This window comes from Neovison vison, chromosome 1, assembly GCF_020171115.1.
Source record: "Neovison vison isolate M4711 chromosome 1, ASM_NN_V1, whole genome shotgun sequence".
Classification (NCBI taxonomy): Eukaryota; Metazoa; Chordata; class Mammalia; order Carnivora; family Mustelidae; genus Neogale; species Neogale vison.
Window position 1 is genome coordinate 133,528,290 of NC_058091.1, and position 20,801 is coordinate 133,549,090.

Genomic DNA, 20,801 nt, shown 5'->3' on the forward strand with positions numbered 1-20,801 from the left:
CAACTACAGAATAAAAATAACTAATTCTGTGCATTTGGAAACCATTGTTTATTATGACCTTGTAATGTTCTAACCCACTATTTCCTTTCTATCTTTCTCAGGATGCAAGGATTATATTGGGTTCAGGTTTTCCAACATAACAGGCATCTGTAAATCCAGATATGAATGAATGGTATTTAATAAGATTGTTTTCGTTTTAAAATGAGTATTTATGTGTCGTTGGAGAAAGAGCAGCAATGTATGGCTGTTTATGAATGCTATTGTGCCTGAGGTTAGGATCCCCCACACAATCTGAGATGCAGCCAAGAAAAACAGCCCTGATAGACAATGCTTCACTTCACCTGCTACGATGCTGTGTGCATTTCATTTCTGTCAAGAGTATGTACAGTTAGGGTTCATTCGCCTCATTATTTTGTTACATCTACGGTTCCAGTTAACCAGTCTCTCTAGGAAATAATAAATAACCGCTTTAAAAAACAGTTGCCGCGTGGCTTTCTAAGGATACACTTTCCATTTGAAAAAAAAAAATTTTTTTTTAAACCCACCATTATTGTGAATTCTCTGGCTTTGGAAAATACAATTTAGACTCCACCAACTCTCGTTCGTCTGTCGAGATTGATTTCACACAGCCTCCCATAAGGAGATTAGAAAGCAAAAGGCTGCAAAATGGACACTGTCTAATGCTTTGCTTCCTTAGTCCTTTGGAATGTCAAACTGGATGAACAAATGCTAAATTTCCTCCAGTGTGTATACCTAGACACTTTTTCTATGACCTTTCCTATAAACCTTCCAGTTAACTACCCCCATTGTCTTCTTAAAAACCATTTAAAATCTCCCTCACTTCCAAAGCAAGGTCTTTCCAAATCAGACTTGATAAAAGCACTAAATTCGCCATTTTTACGTACAGGAAGTCCTTCCTGCTCTAAGAGCTGAGCACACAGCCCCGTTACTGTAGAAGACAGACAGGAAAGGTCTGGAGAGGCAGGACGCACAGCCCTCCCCCATCCTCTTCATGCCACCTCAGAGCACGATGGGTATTTCTAAAAGGTCCTAGGAGGAGCCCCTTCGTGATAGAAAAGGGTGGGTCAACATTTAGGGAGGGCATGCAGAAAAGATTCTGGGAATCCACATAATTCCCCACTCACCTCTGCTATCTCAGGAGATCCTAAGAAGAGCATAGTGGTGAACTCATCCCTAAAGAAAATACTAAAATAAATGGGAGACAAGGTACCCTTTCTTTCTCTCTTCATGCATTTCTGCCACTATTCCTTTTCTCTTTCCAGAATACCAGAGCTAGATTTTGCTTATTTACATGTCTTAGGCACAGAGAAGCCTGAGCTAACAAGTAAAGGTTTAAGTGGGTATTTCCTTTGTGCTAATGAACTAACAATTCAAATTTCACTTATCCTCTAAGACAGGTTCCATAGTAGTTATGGGGGTGGGGGGGCAGGGGAGGGTCTTCTGTTCTGTTCTCCATCTTCCTTGTCATCCTTAACGTTTGGTTCTGAAGGTTTTATATTGTGGTTTCCAGAACACAAATGAAAACCTAAAGGATCAACATAAATAAAATATAAACTTTATTTTTAATAATAAAATTAATGTTTCTAGTAAGGAAAAGATAGTATGTCATTCCTTTAGCAGTACAAACAATATTTTATCCAAAAGAATACATTGGGTTTTATTGTGTCATTTGTCTGAATACAGACTCCGTGGAATATCGAAATGATACCCTGCTCTGAACTCCAAGTTGAAAGTAAGTTTTTATTATACTTGAGGGAAACAGTGGGTTCAGCTGCTTATTGCAAGGAGCAATTGTCAAGGGAGAGTTAAACTCAATTACTGTAACCATACTGAATAAAAAATACTGCCAAGAACAAAAATACGCCTGGGTAAAGACAGCCACTGAATAAAAAAAAATCGACATAAAGCGTATCAAATATTTATTTATCTGGGCAACAAAGGACTATGATACATTGACAGGCATGGAAACTACGCCAGCACAACTCAATACAATACAACTCGAACTGCTTCCAAAATGGCCAGTGAAAATACAGAATACCAGGTGGTCCCAAATGTTTGAAGTTCTTTGAACAAAAAGAGAGAGCGAGAAAGAGAGAGACAGAGTGTGGGGGTTGGGGGAATCCCTTACCCTTGGTTTAAAGACAATACTCATTTATTGCTCAAATGATGCTTTCAAGGGAGGACAGTGAAATAAAATAAACTTTTTTTTTTTCTCTCCCCACAATACATAGAAGAGTTATCAAACCACTCAAGTTTAAAAAATCTTTCCAGGGTCTGATATCAACTTTTTTATTTCAGTTCAATGAAATGCTAAATGTAATACTAATTATATATAAAATTTTATTTTACTTTTAAAAATTCTGTTCAGCTGTTTCATTGTCGTCTTTAACATGCTACAACAGGGCTAAATTCATGAATCCCGGGGGGGGGGGGAATCCCCCAAACCTTGAATTTCTAAATAAGTACCATGAACCACATGAAGAACTAATAGGGAAGATTCAAAACCCACTAAACAAGAGGTAAACGAGATCACCAGATAAATTAAAAAAAAAAAAAGAGAGGCTTAAAACAGACTCACCATATTTACAATTCCCATTAAATTACACATAAATAAATATATACAGAGACGTGAACACAGATTCCCTTATATAACTGTGAATCGTGTTGCCAGAGAAAGTTCAAGTTGGTCGCTTTACCTTGGAGAGGAAAAAACTTCTACAACTGAAGACATGACATGGAACTTCGTGTATTTGTGTTCAAGTTTATTCACAATACTGATAAAAATGTCATTTTCCTTTACGCCTTTTTTTTTTTAAAGTATGGCTACAATCTGAAGTATGTAAGGGAAGGTGGTGATTCAGTCCCATGAAGCGCATATAGTATTTTTTTAAATTTTTATGTTATTATTATTTATTTATTTATTTATTTATTTTTTTAGAAAAAAATGTTTTTAGCTTTTTTGTGGTGGTGGTGGTTGTTGAGTTGTTGGGTTTTTTGTTTTTTAAAAAATCGTTCACAAACTTGGACAGAACTTTTCTTTGCTGGCTCCACGGCCTGTTCTGTTCTCTTAGGCTCCACAGGAGGGCAAAGGGGAGTTGGTGCCGACGAGGGACTTCGAGGCTGGGGGCCCAGTCAGCAGGTGCTGTCCCCGCTGATGGCAGAGAGTCCCCCCAGCGTCTGGGGGACTGAAGGTGGTGGCGGTGGTGGCGGCAGCATCAGCAATAGCAGCAGTGGGAAGGGGGGCGGGGGGCGGGGCGGGGCGCTGGTCCCAGAGCTGTCACCTGCCCACGGCAGTAGGGGACTGGAGACGACTGGGTGGGTGGGCTCGCCGGACTGGTGAGGCGGGATAGGCAGGGCAGGGAGGACAGCCTCACTTTCTGTGTTTCTCCTCTTTGTCACTGCTTTTGGCGCTGTTGTCCGTGTGGCTGTTGGGGTTGTTGCTGAGGTACATTTTGTCCATGGCCTTCAGGGCCTCGGTGAGATAGTTCTGCAGGGCTGTGACCGCGGCGCACACCGCTGGGCTGCCGAAGCCGTGGGAGATGAGGTTGAAGTGGGTCAAGCAGCTCTGGATGCCAGGCTCCAGGATGGGGTTCGGCCGCGAGTTCCCCAGGGGAGATCGGTCCTGAGCCAGCAGGTCAGTGAACTCTTTGCATATCTGTCTGCAGCACAAGTGAAGCAGAGAGAAAGAGGGGGGTGGGGAGTGGGGAGAGAGAGAGTTGAGGCTCCCCTGTGGGCAACATGAGCAGCAAAGAGAAAACCTTTCTCCCTGCAGAACCCTGACCTGACCCAAGGCCCCAGAGACAGACTTGGGGGGGGGGGGCACAAGACGGAAGACCCAGCCACCCCTCTATGTCCACTGAATGTGGCCCTTCCTACCTTCACAAATTCTCCCTCTCTCGCTCCCCAGCTACACCTAACGACTAGCCCCCTTCTTTCTCACTCACACCAAACACCCCTGACACAGAGAAACACTGCACACGTTTAGAAGAGAAACAAAGGAGGAGGAGAGGGATGAGGAGTCAGAAACAAAAGCATTTCCCAATAGCCAATAGCATGCAGCCGTCAGTTGTCCGGTTCAAAATATCAGAGAGACCTGCTTCCTGCTCTGTCTAGAGAGACCTCAGTTAGTGGGATGAAATCCTACAAATCAGGTTGGATGCAGACAGAAAGGCAAACTTTTCTTGGGATTGTTTTGCCTTTAAATAAATGCACAAAAAATCCATTACTTGGGGACAATGCAGACTGATACTGACAGCCAGCTCAGAGAGACAGACAGAGCGCTGGGGAGGAAGAGGGACAGAAGGAGCTCAAGCAGGCTCCAAGCCCCAGTCTGAGAGGCAGAGATAGATCTCAAGACCCTGAGATCTTGACCTGAGCTAAAATCCAGAGTGGGAAGCTTACCCAACTGAGCCACCCAGGTGCCCCTCAGACTGACTTTTGAGAAGAAATAGTTGCTTCAATTTCAATTGCCCCATTCCAAGGGAAAATTGTGAACACAGGTATGCTTAGGAAGCTAAGGGAGGAGAAAAAGCTGAAATCTCAGAAAGGGTCTTGAGAAGTCGGAAATACAGACAGCGGAGGCCTGTACACTGGAAGCTGTGAATCTGGGAAGCAAGGCCTAGGTGGGGTCTTCCTGGGGCAGCAGCAGTCTGGAGGGGATGGGGATACTGGTATGAGGCAGGTGGGGAAGAGGGAGAATGGGGGAGCACTTGGCAGGCTGCCTTCTCCAAGGCCAGCTGATGTCCCCAGGCTAGACACTGCCCCAATGGAGGCCTCACAGCCTCTGCCCTCTGGTTTCAAGCCCTCCTGTGACATCAACTTTGATAATTAAGGGCTTCCAAACAAGCCTTTTAATTTCCAGAAAACATATCAAAACAGTCATTTTCTTTTCACACACCACCTGGAGAAGCCTATTCAGCCCAAGCCCTGATGGGACTATAACTTGGGCCATTCTGAAACCTATTTGACATCTCACCTGTAGGCTAAACTTGTGGGCTGCGTGTGTGTGTGTGTGTGTGCCTGTGAGAGGGACAGAGACAGAGAGAGAGAGAGACACTTTCCAGGAGGGAGGCGAAAGAAAGGCAAGAAATGGATAAGGGATTAAGGCTGAAACTAGGACAACTTCTGGCGGAATCCACATTTTGCAGGCCACTGCTTAATCCTTGTTCTCGGAGCACATACTGATAGGAGACAAAAACTGATACAAGCGAGCCTGTTTTGCCCGTGTACAGACTCAATGCTGGTCTTCCTAAAACAACACAGTCACACAATCCACACTCAGCTTCCATCAAACCCCTACCATACTCCACCCCCATACACACTTTTTTTTGTTTTAACTGAAAAGGAGGAGCAGCAGAGTGGATAAGAATAGGAGCACACCAAGAATCCCACTAACATTTCCCCTTTAAGGTTGAGTATGCATTCTAAGACTGTGTTGGTAACTTCAATTATTTATGACAACAAAGCTGATTAACACCAAACGAAGAGAGGAGAAAAGTGTGACCAGAAACAATTCTGGTTGTTTCTCTTGACAGTAAGACACAGACCCCGGAGAGGTAAGGTAAATGCCTTACTTTGTAGCCAGAAGCATGTTTTTTCTTGTCACTTGCTCATTGGGATCGGAATGTTGTCGGTTGAGAAATTCAGCTACTGCTTTGGCAGGAAATTCAGTTTCACACACGTACCCAAAGTCCCGGGCTAGGTGGACTGCTTCTCCTGGCAGGAGGCGAGAGGGGAGGTGAGCGCAAGAGAATGAAAAGAGTTGAGGTCAGATTTTCCTTCCAACACTCTTATTTTCTTAACCCAGATGTTTAAGAAAACACAAACTACTTGTTTTCTCGTTTCAGGCATTTTATTTCCTTCTCTGTAGGATCTGGCAGATGAATTTATCAGGAAAAATGGCCACTTGTCCCAGTCAAGCCAAGATGACTTGACAATGTAAATCCCATCCACCACCCTCCTGTCCCATCCCCCACCCACCCTGATCCCTGATGACATTTCCCCAACTTCTCTTTAAAAATGTTCCTCGGATTCTAACCTCACACCTATCAACACATTCATAAATGATATTCATAATTACTCGATGAGTTTTTCTGCAAGGGGAACAACTAAAGGTTTACATTTTAACTTGATCGCATATAATTATCTGTTCATCCAAACCGATTAACCAAGAGGATTTGAGGGTCACTCCACTGAGTCTGTCTGTGTTGTTGATTTTCAAATCTTTGGTTTTAATTTCCTGAACCAGTTGGTTTTTACTGCAGGGCTTCCTGCCATTAGCTCCAGCTCCGGAAGAACGCATGCGCCAATTAGAGCATCAAAGCCCTCTCTGCAGAGCTTGTTTCCATAAAATGGAGCGGATCACAAACAATAACAGTTCTCCAGAAACTGCCTCCCTGGAACAAGACTCAACCCCCAAACTCATGCACACTCTCACACTTACACCCAAAGCCACTTCGACCATTTCCTTTGCGCTTAATTCTTTTGGGGTATGCATAGTGGGTTCTCCATGTACTCATGGTATATTTAATGCAAAGCTACTGTTGTTGAGCTTCTGGCCCCGAAGAACTGCTTATTCTTTAACAGTTATCATCTTTAACGTTGTTCACAGATTGCCTCCTGGGAGTCCTCCTCAAGTGCATGATTTTAAACTTTACTACAGTTCTTTATAAAGCTGGAACCCAAATTCCACTGTGATCTATCTCCTCAACTGTAAGGTGTAAAGAAGACAAAATGCCTTCTTTAAATATAAATGGTAGTTTTGATATCTACCTGATCATTTAAGTGTCTTTCTTTTTCCACTGGCAGGAGATATTTCCAACACAACACAAAGGAAAACGCAAGACAGCTTAGACATTCCTTCTAACACATCTAAACTTAAGCCAATTTACTATCAGAAGAACTTAAAAGGAATCCAGAGGAAGTAGGAATGTGAGTGGATTCTGATGACAGTGTATCTAGAGCACAGAGTGAGAACAGGGGTAGCTTTTGTTTTAAAGGGGTTGGAAGCTTTGTGTGTGTGTGTGTTAAAAACTGCCATGAGGAACTTTCAGCAAGGCTTGTTTTTCTTTTTTCTTTCCTAGCCCAACAATTCAAAATCTAAGATTGCTCACTTTTCTTCCCCTCCACTAGAGAAGCACCATTAAGTAAGAGATAAGGGAGCATATGTTTGGAAAACAAAAACCTAAAAGGGCATATAACCCTGAGCTTTCAGGACGGTCTTAAATCAGGATGCAGGTCAAAGATTCCCAAATTAATTCAGGAAGTAATGGTCACGCATTTCTCAAACGCAGATGTCAGAATAGCTTAAGTGATTTACTGCTGAGCTCTGTGGAGGAGACAGGAACTTGGAGAGAATATGCAGTTCTTAAATTTTCACGTTGTTTAGGTCAGAATTGGGTTCAGGGAGGTGGAATTTTATGGCAAAGGGGAAGAAGAAAGGAGGACAGGAGTAAGTGCAAATAGTTTTTTGACGTGCCAGGATTCTGTTCCCTTCCAGCTATATTCGCCAGAAAAAAAAAAAAAAAATGAAACTGACCAACTGACACAAAATACAACCAAACATCTAGCCACAGAGTATTACCCATTTTCCCAGAAGACAGTTCCCTTCTTGTTAGCAAGTGTACTCGCTTACCCTCCACTAGTGACGTGAGCAGGGTGACATTGGCAGCTTTACGTCTCCCTGCTGGCAGATTTAATCCTATTTTGTCCAGTTTTTCTCTTAAAGATCGTCCTCCATTTTTAGACTTCGCCCTGTTTCACAAATACACGCAAGAAAGGGATTTAGAAAACACTGGATGGCTCTGAGTCACATTATAGTCACTTTAACAACCTCCTAACATGTGCTTTTTAAAATTGAGAATCATAGCCCCGAGATACTTAAGGGAGGGAAACCTAGGAAGGAATGGTAGGGAAAGATCATGGGAGACAAAGGCTAAACTGTAAAACACCCCCTGTGTTCAGTTATTCCTGCAGCCCTGGTGGCAGGTTGGAAGGTTTTGATTCCCCAACTCTCTAAAGAAGAACCACAAACAAACAAACACGATTCTCATCTCTGGGGTTTGAGGTATTTTTGAGTTCAACTGACGATTGTGTATTTTCCCTGTTGTTACAATCACAAAAATCCCAATGGGGTCTTTAAATTGTCTTTGCAAGAATCACTGTTAGGCTGTTCAGAGTAACCAAAGTTATCATCACTCTCACGTTTCCTGTTCTGGCTTTAACCCCAATGGGAAATTCATTTTACCAACTGTTTACATGCCATATCAGTAGCCTAACTGGAAATGTCAAAAGCTGGTATCGGCCTTTAAAAATTTCACTGATTTCAGAGACAATGGAGGTGGTTCTAAATAGATGTCTAAATAGACTCCCGTAATCAGAAAGTGGTTAAAATAAATTGTTTAAATAAAACAGCAAATTAATTAATTTCAGATTTTATTCCCTACTCAAGTGCTCTTTAATTGTGTGGATTAGATTATACTCCCCTAGGTAAACAGTCTCCAATACTGCGGGTGGGGGAAGGGGAGGAAAAAGCAGAGGTTTCAGATCTGTCAGAGAAAGATTACAAAAGGAAGCCAAAATGACTGTGAAGGAGGAAGAGGAAGAAAACCCTGGAAAAGCGGATGTCTGAAACCTTCCAAAAATGGTTTTATACGCTTTGTGTGGAACATGCCCACCAGAGCGGGATTATGGGTCCAATGATGAATAAATAAATAAACGACAAACTCTTAAGTTCTTGGTCTACTTTAAAAAAAAAAAAAAAAAAAGAAAGGGAAAAGGAAAAAAAGATCATCTGGGAAAGTTCAAGCCAACACCCACCACTCACAAAGTTGGATGGAACCCTAAGAGGGCGAAGCCCAAAGCAGGGAGAAACCTGCCCTGAGGGAAGGTGCTTCACCTCGCAGACCCTTATCCAATCTTATCTAGGAAACGAACCACTGCGACCTCGCAGGGCTGAGACGTGTATCCCCAGCCACGTATGTAACACGCACTGGTGGGTGACAACTACACAGAATGCACGTACACGTGTCCTGCGTGCTGCCTGGAGCACGTCGCGGCAGCAATACCTGGGAACCACTAACGTGAGCGCCTTAGGCACCGGGAGTCGCCATCTGGCCAGAGGTGACGGTGACGCGAGGTGGGGGGGGTGCGGGCGCTGGGCGGCGGACTCAAGAAAAAGCCAAGGTCTTCTACTTAAAACCCTATTCAAGGGACGGTGGGTTACCTTCGGAGACCCTACACGGACGTAAGGCAAAGTAAGGCGCCTGAGAGGAAGTTTTTCAGGGAGTGCAAGGTGTACGCGAGGAGGGAAAAGGCGGCTGCACGGCGCCCCGCGGCTGTAGCAGCCGGGACTGAACCCGCGGTGCAGTGAGCTGCGCGTGCGCGCGAGGAGTTGGGTTGGGGGCGGAGGGCCCGGGGAGCGCGCCGCGGCGACGAAACCGAGCGCGCGCCAGAAGCTCGAGCGCGCGAGAAGGCTGCGAAGAGCGCAGGCGCGCGCCGCCTCATCCCGCCCCTAGCTCCCACCCACCCCGTTTTACGCCCTTCTCCCCGCCCCTTTCTTTTCCCGCGAAGGGCGGGCCGTGGCGCGAGGCCCGTCTGCGTCGCCGCCCAAGCGCAGGCGCAGTGTTTCCCGGGGCCGCGGGGCGGGGCGGGCAGGGCGGCGCCGGGCCTCACCTCCGCAGCACTCCGCCCAGCAGCGAAGCGTTGAGACACTCCGGCGGTGAGAGGCGCCGCTGTACTTCCGCCACCGTGACCTTGTACTTCGAGGTGGAGCTGAGGAGCGAGAGACGACCCGGAACTGAACAGAAGACTTCGTTGGGGTTCACGACGCCGCCGAAGAGGTTGTCCTTGTTTATGGGGATGGCGGAGACGGCGTTGCTGTTGGACTTGGACAGGGACACGGGGCCTGCGGAGACAGACGGGGAAGCTGCGTGTGGGCGTCGGGGGTCCCTCCCAAGTCCTCCCCGACCCCGGCTCTCGCCCCGGCTTGCGCCGCAACCCCCACTTTCCTTCCAGCCCTGAAAAATCCTGTGGTTCCTTTCCCCCACCTTCTGCCTTATTCCCTGCTGTACTCCCGTTCTGGGGATCAAGCCTCATCCCCTCGGCGCACCCCGCCCGGCGGCCGGGAGGCGCCCCCACCTCGCCCCACCAGCTTGGACTGTGCTTCTGCCTCGACCCTTTCCTGTTAGCCGTCAGGGTGCTGTCTAGAAACGGTAGTGAAACTGTGACCCTCAGGGCTCTCATCCGAGGAGACGTGCTGCAGTACGGGTATAGGGTGCAGGGGAGGGGATTACGCTTGCACACCGAGAGCAAGCTCCGAGTACTTTGGAGGTTTTGTGGGGTGGGGAGTTCAGTGTTGGGGAGAAATTGTTACAAAGATCAGCAGAGAGTTTAGATGGCTGAAGTGGCCTGTATGTGAACATTGCAGCTAAGGCACCAAGCTGGGAGGTGGTGGATTCTCTGGTCACACACACGGCAAGTGCCCCATCCTTTTGATAAATAGGCCCTTTCCTATGTTTAGTTTTAAAAAAGGACCGTTTAGAAATGCATTCCACAGTCCCATTTTGAACTGGGAGTGAAGAAAGATAAACAGGCCTACCATAGGCTCTATCAATGCCCTTCTGTTGAGCAAAGAGTTAATATCCTTGTCTGCTTGAGTGTCTTCATTGGCAAGTGGAGAGGATATATTCTTACTAGGCAAAATCATAAGGTCTTCCTTGTCGGCCCCACCATAGAAAAAAATTCAAGACCAGGAAAAAGTGTACTACCATGTTACATTTCTCCACACCAGTATAATTCAGATGCATTCACCACCATTTACGTACTGTATGCGTTTGTATTTTAAAATTCCACAAGGAGACATATATAATAATATGCATACATTCTCCTCAGTACTCCTCCCTCCTTAATGGGGATATTCTAGATGTATGAGGAGGTGGGGGGCTCTAGGTTTTGGATAGATCACTTGTGACATTAATAGCTCTGGGGAGGCTAATAGAGACAATAGGAGTTAAACGAACTCTTGAGAGATTACTAATAAAAGAGCCAATTATCATGTCGACTTGGAAAGAGCATCTCTTAAGATTTATCCCTTGCACATCTAATTTGACGTGACAAAGACTTCACACAGATGCAAAAATGAAACTTTAAACTAGCTAACAATATACTGATTGGGGTTAGAAATGAGAACAGTTTTATATAGCATCGTCCTCTGGTGGTGCCTAGAATTCTGCAATGTAACATTGCTACTATAACAACAACAACAAAAAGCTGCTGTGAATAGCAATTAATCCAGTAAACTTTATTTCTACTCACTAAACACAATACAAATTACAAATCCATCCAAATCACTTGACACTTTTTAAAAACAATTTCTGCTCTGAACAATTATGCTAATAATCCTGACATCTTCAAGATGCTAATTTTAACCAAAAGCCAAATTTTTGTTAACCTAATTCACAAAGTTTAAAAACCCTTAAACAGCTAATGAGAAATTAAATTGAAGAACATGAAAGTTCTTTTTCTTCCTCTGCTAAGGAGTGGTACAAAAGACACAACTCTCATACTGATGTTGAATTATTTGCACTATTTTAGCATTATACACTTCTTAACACTCATGGCCACTTACACAATGGATTAACTAAACTATTAAACCATTTCAAAATTGAAATGCCACTTCCAAATCAGTTCAACTATTACACATTTCATGTGTCTGTCTAGATATCATTAAACTAAATTAAATGGTCAAATCATGAACAAAGCTAGCCTGTTGCCATTACTAACATACTGAAAGCCGATCATTTAAAGCATGGCTGTTCTATGCCATCTATTTGCTAATTCTGAGCCTTTAGGAAATCCTATTTGAAAAAAATAAATACAGCTCTGAGAGTTCTTTTAAATAGCAGTATGCCTGTAAGGACATGCCTGGAATGTAGAAGGAAATGGCTTACCTTTCTTAATTACAGTTTGATCTGGGATGTTAATACCCGGGTCTTCTACATGCTGCAACAAAAGGATACACATGGATGTAAGTGTGTAATCAAAACAAAAGGAAATGAATATTCTGTGCAAGATGGGGGGAGGGGAAGGTGTAGAATCAAAATTTCCCCCTCCTGTATAGTGACATTTATATATAAACATCTCTTCTTGGCTTATTGGAATTTGAGGCTTTGGAACTCAAGAGGTTTCACTGCACACCCACGGCCAATTTCTCCTCCCCCAGCAAATAATCCATGTTTGAAGGAGATGGGGGTGGGGAATAAAACTTTCTTTGGAAATTAAACCAAGTTTTGGAGCACCTAATCTTTCTCACAAAGTCAGTTTAACCTTTAAAAATGCACCTAGCTTTAGTTTGGCGCCTCAGCGGCTTCGGACTTTAGCGGTTCCAGTGTTCAGGCAGCAAAAGCCAGGGAAACACAATAGAAATGACAGAGGCGGGAGTAACAGGGGAGTGTTGTAAGCATTTTAGGTAATGTGATAAAAAGCAAAGGCGTATACACACCTTCACTTATGGAAAACTAAAAATAATTTTTAAAGACGATTATAGCCTAAACTAGGAATGAGAAACAAATATGAATACGATTAAAACAAAAGCAAAAACCTCTGAGGGTATTTTTTCCCCCTGTTGTCCAGTAGCGGGTTTGTTGGTGTGGGGTTTCTCTCTCTTTCTCCCCCCCCCTTTTTTTTTCTTTACAGATGGATGGGTATACGTGTGTGCTAGAGTCAAAACGTGATTAGAAAGTAAAATGAAATCATGTTTTCTAATGCAGAAACTGACAGGCAATATAATGTCTGGCTGTGTTTACAAATTAGCACCAGGGCTGCTGAGATAGAAGATTTCGCAATCGTTACCAAACACAGGCATTACCATTTAAAAAACTATTACTTCCTTCTCTAGTCTTTGTCCAACAATAATACTGATTCGAACATTTTCCATTCTGTCTTGGATTTATGCTCGTGTTAATTGTGCCTGATCGCAATGATTCCGGGTGGATGGTACTAAGTTGCTTTATTACAGGTTTTATTATACTCAATGCTCTCATTTGTAACTTGCCTAAAGTGCTTCTGGATTTAAGTATAATTAAATTGAGAAATGTTCAGAAATGACTACTGCTGCAGTTCTTGTGTTTTAACTATATGGGGAAATATGATCCCTTTATGCATGCACCCTAAACCCATAAAGTAAATGTACTGTGGCATAATACTTTTATTTGTGTTATTTCTAGACCTTGTCCATACAGGGAAGACTGTTAAGTTTAAAACCCCACTGAGATATTAATGATTAAATAATTTTCACCATCAATTTGATTTTCTTAAATATTTAGCAGTCATTCTTATTAAAGGTTAACTGTTGCAGCAATGGGAAAATTGAAAACAACCCTTTTCCTGACCCAAATTCCTTTGAAAGAATCTTTTTCTTAATAGGTGGGGGAGGGTGGGGAAGAGCAGCAACTGGGTTTCCTTGTTTTTATTTATCTTTTGGTTAATTTCTCCTACTGACTAATTTCACCACAAAAAGTGACTATACAGGTGTTAAGAATTCACACCAGCCACTTTGGAATTTTTGCAAAGTAGAGCAATTCTAATTCACAGTAATTCCAAAGGGCTGCAGTGCATTTTGCAATTCAAATATGTCCAAAGAGCAGGTTAGAAAAAGGATTCAGAGACTCTTTGGGAAGGGGAACTGAAATGATCACAACTTCCAGGTTTGTTTTTTAATTGCTTTTTCTCAACTACTGCTCCTCTTATTTTACTTCCCAAGAAATGCAGTTTAATGTCAGTTTCCAAAAACATTTATGATCACAGACATACACACAATGCTTTCTAAACCCCACAATAGATGAAGTGCCTGCTTTCCTTCTTTCCATGCAAGGCTGCTGAATATAACCAACAAATTTCAGTGATTAACTGGGCCAAATGAGAGCTGTAATAAATTTTCTATTTTCCTATGTAACTTAAATAATGTTTTAAATTCACCAAGCAAGCAGGTAAGTTCATCTGACCATTTTCTTTGCAATCTAATGCAGTAATCATTAAACTGTCAACGGACATATTGCTGCAATATTTGATGCACTAATTTGAAATAGCATTTTAGTAAAAATCACATCCAGATACATTTCCTCTCCAAAGAAAAGCAGCATTAACAGAGCCTTTACAGCTTTAATAAAATTATTGGCTCATTCTAATTCCATTTCAGGAGGGTTGTGAGGAAACCATAAATACGTAGAACTGAAACAGAGATGCTGGTTTAAATTTAATTTCAGAAAGTATTTTCAAATTATCAATAGCCTGGTTTACACTGTAAACAGTAAATGTGCTAATACCATGCTTATTCAGAAATCGTTTTAAACTGCATTTATCGATAACTGGATTAGAACTCAAATAATGTATTGCCCAATAGTCTCAAAACATTTAATTTAATATAGGGTGTAGCAGGTTCTGATAGGAGTTGGGAACCCAGCTAATGATTTATGAGGTCAGCACTTAGCACCCCTAGGAGGAGAAGGAGGCTTCATTTTAATGTCCCTCTGCTCCGATTTGCTACTTAACTATTCTTTAATCAGGGTAAGCTACACACAGAACTTTTCGACATCACTAATGCTTATGAAATCCGGTAGAAATAATTTTCTTAATATGTTGTTCACACTTTATTTTAAACTCCTAGGGTATTTAATGAGTTCTTTTGGTTGAATTGAACATCTTTTCCAGGACAGGGATAAATCCCCCACGCCAGACGCAGCGGTGGAATGAGATCCTCTCCCAATCGAAACAGTTTACTGTCCTGGAGAGGGGCAGATATTGTTAATGGTGACATTCATCTGATTTATTTCTGTGTCGGTGGAAATGGTAATGCAGGCATTGTTTGAAGGAGCTCCAGGAACCATTGTTTCTAGGGCTAGAACTCTCAACTACTTTTTAATTTTTTAATTCGATCGTTTATGTGGGTTCTCCAAGTGTCCGCCCAAAAAATAAAATGGAATTTTGAAGAAGTAAATGCCATTGAGGGAAACCCCGGGCCACAGTCTGTGTGTCCTGATTAATCTTCTCTGGGGGTGGGTGGGTGAGCAGGGGCTGCCGTTCTCCCTCGCGCCGCCCGCGCGGCCTCTTACCGGGACGTCCTCGATGGCGTGAGGTAAGGAGTGGATCGGGAGGTCTCCGAGTCCTGAGCTAAGCCCATGTGGGCCGTGCAGGAGGTCTTCGTGCCGCCGGTAGTCCCTGCGAGGATCCAGGCCCGAAAGCTGGTGGGGCAGCCCCCGGTGCGTGTGCAGGAGCCCAGACTCCTGGCTCTGCCTCTGGCCGGGCCAGCCCGGGTGCTGCGGCTGCGGCTGGGCGTGCAAGGGGTTCAGGCTGTAGGGGTCGTTGACGTGGGAGTAAGGATCTTGCGACTGGGGGTAGATAGGCTGGTAGGGCGGGGGGAAGTAGGGGGGCTGGAAGTCGGCATTGGGGGTGTGGGACAGCGGCGGGGCGCTCGTGTAGGGAGATTGACCTACAGTGCCCAGCTGGGGCAACCGCGCCGTCCCGTTGCTGGTGCCGTCGTGGCGGTCCTGAGAGAGAGAAGAAGAAGGGGGGAAAGAACAAGAAATCAGGCGTCGAGTTACATCTGTCCACTCTAAATCCACTCCGCAAGACTGCGTGGGAAACCGTTCATTCCTGTCGGCAGGCCGCCGAAAGAAATGAGCTCTAAGTTGTTCATTTTGGTACCCCCGAAGTGAAATGGGCTTCTTCCAAAAACGCAGAGAATTAGATCGAGCAAATGTGGGGGCATAAGAGGCTCTGTTTAGGCGTTTGTTTCAAAGTGTGTGTGTGGGGGGGGGGAAATGATAGAAAAAGGCCTTCCAGAATACAGCCCGTTAAGCTGCAGCATGAAACCTCCCTTAAGCAAAATTAAAATTCCTGCTAAATATTTAACAGTAGAAGCGGCCTTTTCTTTTTCCCCCGGATTTGAACCTGCCTGCCACTGCGTTATTGTTTACCCTGTTCCATTTATTTGGAGGGGGAAAAAATCATACACCTTCAAAGACTATTACCATTTTCATGACTATTTAAATAGAAACATTTCGTAGAGGGGCTGTAACGAAAGCACACCTTTAAATTACCAGCTTAAAGAAGGTTTTAACTGCAAGATTGGGTTCTGTGTTTTCCGCTTTCTCAGTTAGGAGCATTTTCCTCAATAGGGTCGATTTACAATATGGATGGGGAGAGAGGGGACGTCCAGTCAAGGTTTAAAATAGAAAGATTCATCCTTATTGGGTTTAAAAGAGAGAGGTGCAACCCGGCGCGGAGGCTCCCGCCCCTTGCACCCCAGCCCCAAAGGGCAGAAGAAACGCCAGACTTTATGTTCCTCTATTGCAATTCGCTTGCCAAAAAAGCGAACAGAGTTGATTCCAGGGGGTGCGAACCCAGGGAGGTTCAGCCCCGGCCCCGAGGGCAGGGGACACACCGGGCAGCGTTTTTCCTGCATATGGATTAAGCATCAAACGTTGAGAACACCTCGGAACAAGTGAAGACGCAAAGAAATAAGGATGAACGTGGCTAGGAACACGCCTGGGGAAGTAGCGGCGAGGTAGGTCTGCGCGCCGGGAGAGAGGTCGAGCGGGGGCGGGGGGTAATGCATTCGATTAAAGAATGAAAAAAGCGAGAGAAAAGAGGGAAAGAACGAAATGTAAATGGAAAAAGGGGTTCCCTGAAGGAAACCTGAGCGCGAAACCCGAGGTTGGGGCAGCTCCGCAGCACCAGGTTTCCAGAAGAGAATTCCTAAGGAAACAGGGATGGGGGTGGGGGTGGGACTCACCATAGCTGAAAAACTGTGAACTAACATCTGCGAAGAGTCTGGGGTAACGAGTCAGGGTGGATAAAAAACAAGCAAGCCTGGAGAGCCCGGCTGCCCCGCCGCCCGAGCGCGCCCCACACAAAAGGCGCCGAGAGCCCCGCGCCACCCAGGACTCCAGTCACGGCGCAGACACTCCCCCGAGCGCTGGAGCCCCGCTCTGGTCCATCCGAACTTGAACCACCGATTCGAGCGGCGCCTTCAGCTGGTCGAACCCACGGTCTCTATCCTGCCGTGATCGGTTATGATTCAAAGTTCCTTTAAAAATGAAAAACCCCAAAAAAAAGGAAAAAGAAAAAAGTGTGTGTGTGTCTGTGTGTATGTGCGTGTTCCTTAATCCGTGTCTCCCCTCTTTTCTTAGCGGCGGCTTCGCTTGAGCTTCTAATAACCGCGCTGGGCAGCGTTCCTGGAGCCTCCTAATAGCAGATATTCATGACTATTAATATTACACGAATACTTAATAAGGGAAGAATGCCTGGAAATCGAGCGTGAAGCGGAGAGGCAACTCGCGCCGGAGCCGGCTCTCAATGCAGTCCATTGACGGGAGCCTCAGTGTAGCAAATCGGAGGTGGGGAGAGGGAGCGCGAGAGACAAAAAGCGGGCGAGAGAGGGAGCGGGCGAGCGCGCGGGGGGCCGCGGCGCGGCGTCTGGCGAATCACAGGGAAGGGGCAACATTTTAAAAGGTTGCAGGGCATGCAAAAGTGAAAGAGAAAGAGAGAGCGAGGGAAACCGAGGGAGAGAGCGCAGAGAGGGAGAATGTGTCTGCGTGCGTGTGTGAGAAAGAAAGTGTGGGTGAGAGAGTGGAGCCCAGAGTGGGGAGCGGGGAGGGAGGGAAGGAGGGAGAGCCCGAGAGGAGGAAGGGAGGGAAAGAGGGAGGGAGGGAGGGAAGGAGGGGGAGGGGGCCGAGCCGGAGCGCACGGAGGGGGAGGCCGAGGGGGAGGGGGAGGGGGAGAGGAAGCGAGCGAGGACAATCAGACCTAAAAGGCTGGGGCAGACCTCGGGATACCGTGGGGGCCGCGCGTCGCGGGCAGGAGCTGCCGGGGACCGCGTCCGAGCATTCATCGGGCTCTCGGCGCGGGAGGTGCTGCCCGGCCCTCTCCGGCCGCGGGCTCCTCCGCTCCGCAGCCGGGCCTGGGACTCGGGATTCGGCTGCCCGCCGCCGCGCCGCTCTTCCATGGCCCGGCGCCCCGCCCGGAACCGGCCAGCCCGCCCGCTCCACCGGCCCTCGCCTCGGCCGCCGCTCAAGCTTCCCTCGGACAGCCCGGGCCGTTCGCTCTGCGGCAGCTGCCGCCCGCCCTCAGCTCTCCCGGGCAGGAGCTAGGGGAGGGAGAGCCGGGACGCGGTCCGGGGCGCGCAGAGACGCTAAGCGGCCCAGCCCGGGCGCCGCTGGCACGGGCTCCCGGCTCCCGGCGCAAACCCGTCCGACTGGCTGGGCCACTCCCGCCCGACGCCCCCCCACCCCCATCCGCTGACACGGCTCGCTCTCTCCCAGCGCGGCAAGGCTGCCGCCGCTGCCAGTCCAACCGCTGGGTTGTCAGAACAAGCGGCACCTCGCCTCCTGCGTGTCCCTGCAGAGCCCCGACATAATTAGACAGCCCTGAGCCAGCTCGGAAACCCGAAATCCCTGCTCCGGCGCTCGCCCACCGCAGTCAAAGTTGTTGAAACAGCCCTCACTGTGTTCTCTCTCTCTCTCTCTCTCTCTCTCTCTCGTTGCCTCACTTACACACACATTCACACGCGCCCCCACAGGGTCCCTCAAGTTCTTTGCCTCCCACCTAGGTCTCAAAGGCGCCCAGCGCCGTGCAGAGGTTAAAACCTCGCACCGAGGGCTTGGAACCCAGAGCTGGGTTTCGGCCTCCGCGAAGGTGAAACGCTCGAGCCTCGGGCCAGAGCCCTGGCGGGGACAATTCACCTGCGGAGACTGGGGAGCAAACTCGGACCAGTTCGCAGAGCAACCCCCCCCCCCACGCCACGGGCCTGAAAACAAAGCCGCTAGTGTGCCCCGGGTCTCTGCGCCCCGCACGGCGCACAGCAGGAGCCCCCAGAGATGAGCCGGTCCCCGCGGGATGTCACCCTGAGCCCCATGGGGTGAGGGGAAGGCGAAAAGGAAGAGCCCGGGAAAGGAGAAAGATTTTAAAATAGTCGACGGAGAGAAGAAGGGGAAGGGAACCAGTGACACACCGTTCACACAAATCCGGGTTCTGATTTCAAGTGAAGACGAGACCCACGCTGCTGCGCCCGCACAGACCTCTGCTCCAGACATTTCCAGTTCCAAATGCCAAAGAGAAAGAAAGGAACAGAAAAGAAAAAATAGCGAAAGCTGGGACTATCACCTATTTAGGTAATCATCGGCCTCGGGCCCCCTCCCCCTCCTGTGACTCCTCCGCTTATTTCAGCGGGGGTTGTGAAGGAGTTGGGGGCCGCGGCAGCCAGGCGGGTTCCCAGCGCCTCCCGCGGGCGGGCCAGTGGTGCTGGGGCTTCCCCGGCTGCTCCAATAAGCCGAGCTCCCGAGACCCTGGGTTTTAAAATGGGCTCCAAAGAGGCGCGTTCCACCCGCGCCGCGGGCTCCGCGCACCGGAGGTCGTGTGCAGCCGGGTCAGGATTCCCACGGTCACTCAGCCGACTGCCCGGCAGCTTCAGGGCCCTCAGCGTGAGGACCCGGCAACTAGGCGGCTCCACGCGGTGCAGCCCTCCCACCTTCGCCCCAGGGATGCTCTCAAAGTATCCCTCAGAGGGAGAAGGTGCTTAGAACTTCTTCAGCAACACAGATACCCAGAGCGAGCCCCGCAGCAATTTGGGAGAGGGGCGCTTCCAGACTGAACCCGATAACTGGGAGGTGCAACACAGGTCAGAGCGAAGTGTGCGGGTGCCTTCTCCAAACAGAAAAGACCCTTCCTTTTTAGAAAGGGGGAGGGGAAAAATGAATAAATAAAAGAAGGAATATGAAAGATCGGAGAGGACGTAAGGAGGGAAATGGGTTTTTCTCTTTCCTTTCTCTTTCTGGTGACTCGGGCTCCCAGAATCTCGCTCAAGACACACGCAGGGTGCACAGAGGCGTGCCCAATTGCCAGCAACTGCCTCAAAAACCCATGCTCCTCTTTCCACTCTTAAGCAGTCCCCAAACTGGCCGGAAAATAGACGGAGGGAAAGTGGGACACGAGCTTCCAAGGAGGAAAATGAAAGAAGACAGCATCCACATCCTTCCTCTCCAGCTTCTCCCTTGCGTTCTTCGGGCGAATTGGAGAGGCGGGCGCTGCGCTGGGGAAAGTTTGTCCCACCCGCATTTCGCAGCTGGCTGCGAGGAAAGGAGGAGGAGCGGGAAGGTAGAGCTCGGAGCCTGCGGCCGCAAGGATAGCCAGCACCGCGCTTACCTCGCAGTCCTCGTACTTGATATTATCCGTCAGTTTCCAAAGCATTTTCATGGATCGGCGTGAACGGATTTGCCCCCTTCTCCGCCTCGCACCCAAGTGGAGCTACTCTCTGGGTAAGCGCAAAGTGTCGGCTGCCGGCGGTGAGCGCAGGAGGAGGAGGAGGAGGAGGAGGAGGTCGAGGAGGAGGAGGAGGAGGGCGAGGGCGAGGAGGAGGAGGAGGAGGGCAAAAAGGAGGAGGAGGAGGGCGAGGAGGAGGAGGGTGAGGAGGAGGGAGGAGGCGAGAAGGGAAAGAGCTCCCGTGTGCGCTCGGAGATCTCCCTCTAATGGTAGAAACTTTTCCCTTTTCCAGCTCTTTACCAACAGCCTAATCGCCTCATTAGCATATCAACAATAGTCCAATTGCTCGCCAGCACCGCAATCTGCGGCCGGCCGCTCCGACCCAGGTATAAAGGCCTCTCGGAGAGCCGTATTTGCTCCTAGAGCGCACGCCTGCCTGTGAGCCGAGGAAATCTCCCCTGAGACCAGCCGCACGCCCCGGTCCCAGCCACCCCGGGTCCCCGCCGCCGCGCCATTCCGCCCCTCTC

The 20,801-nt window shown here is 47.6% G+C and overlaps 1 protein-coding gene across 5 annotated transcripts; it reads right to left on the reverse strand.

Moving 5' to 3' along the window:
• Nucleotides 1-1,923: 1,923 nt before the first annotated feature.
• Nucleotides 1,924-20,297, reverse strand: TFAP2A (transcription factor AP-2 alpha). Of its 5 annotated transcripts, XM_044258737.1 has the most exons (8): nt 19,028-19,165; nt 15,506-15,563; nt 15,129-15,366; nt 11,970-12,021; nt 9,694-9,925; nt 7,655-7,773; nt 5,595-5,736; nt 1,924-3,680 (listed from the first exon to the last, which is right to left on the reverse strand). In XM_044258737.1, exons 1-8 carry the CDS (start codon nt 19,107-19,109, stop codon nt 3,392-3,394), a joined length of 1,212 nt encoding a protein of 403 aa, XP_044114672.1. In that variant the 5' UTR covers nt 19,110-19,165; the 3' UTR covers nt 1,924-3,391. The 5 variants fall into 5 exon arrangements, with proteins under 5 accessions (XP_044114672.1, XP_044114655.1, XP_044114689.1 ...); XM_044258720.1 differs by lacking the exon at nt 19,028-19,165 and adding an exon at nt 20,218-20,297 and having other exon boundaries at nt 15,129-15,563; XM_044258754.1 differs by lacking the exon at nt 19,028-19,165 and adding an exon at nt 17,843-18,037 and having other exon boundaries at nt 15,129-15,563.
• Nucleotides 20,298-20,801: the final 504 nt, after the last annotated feature.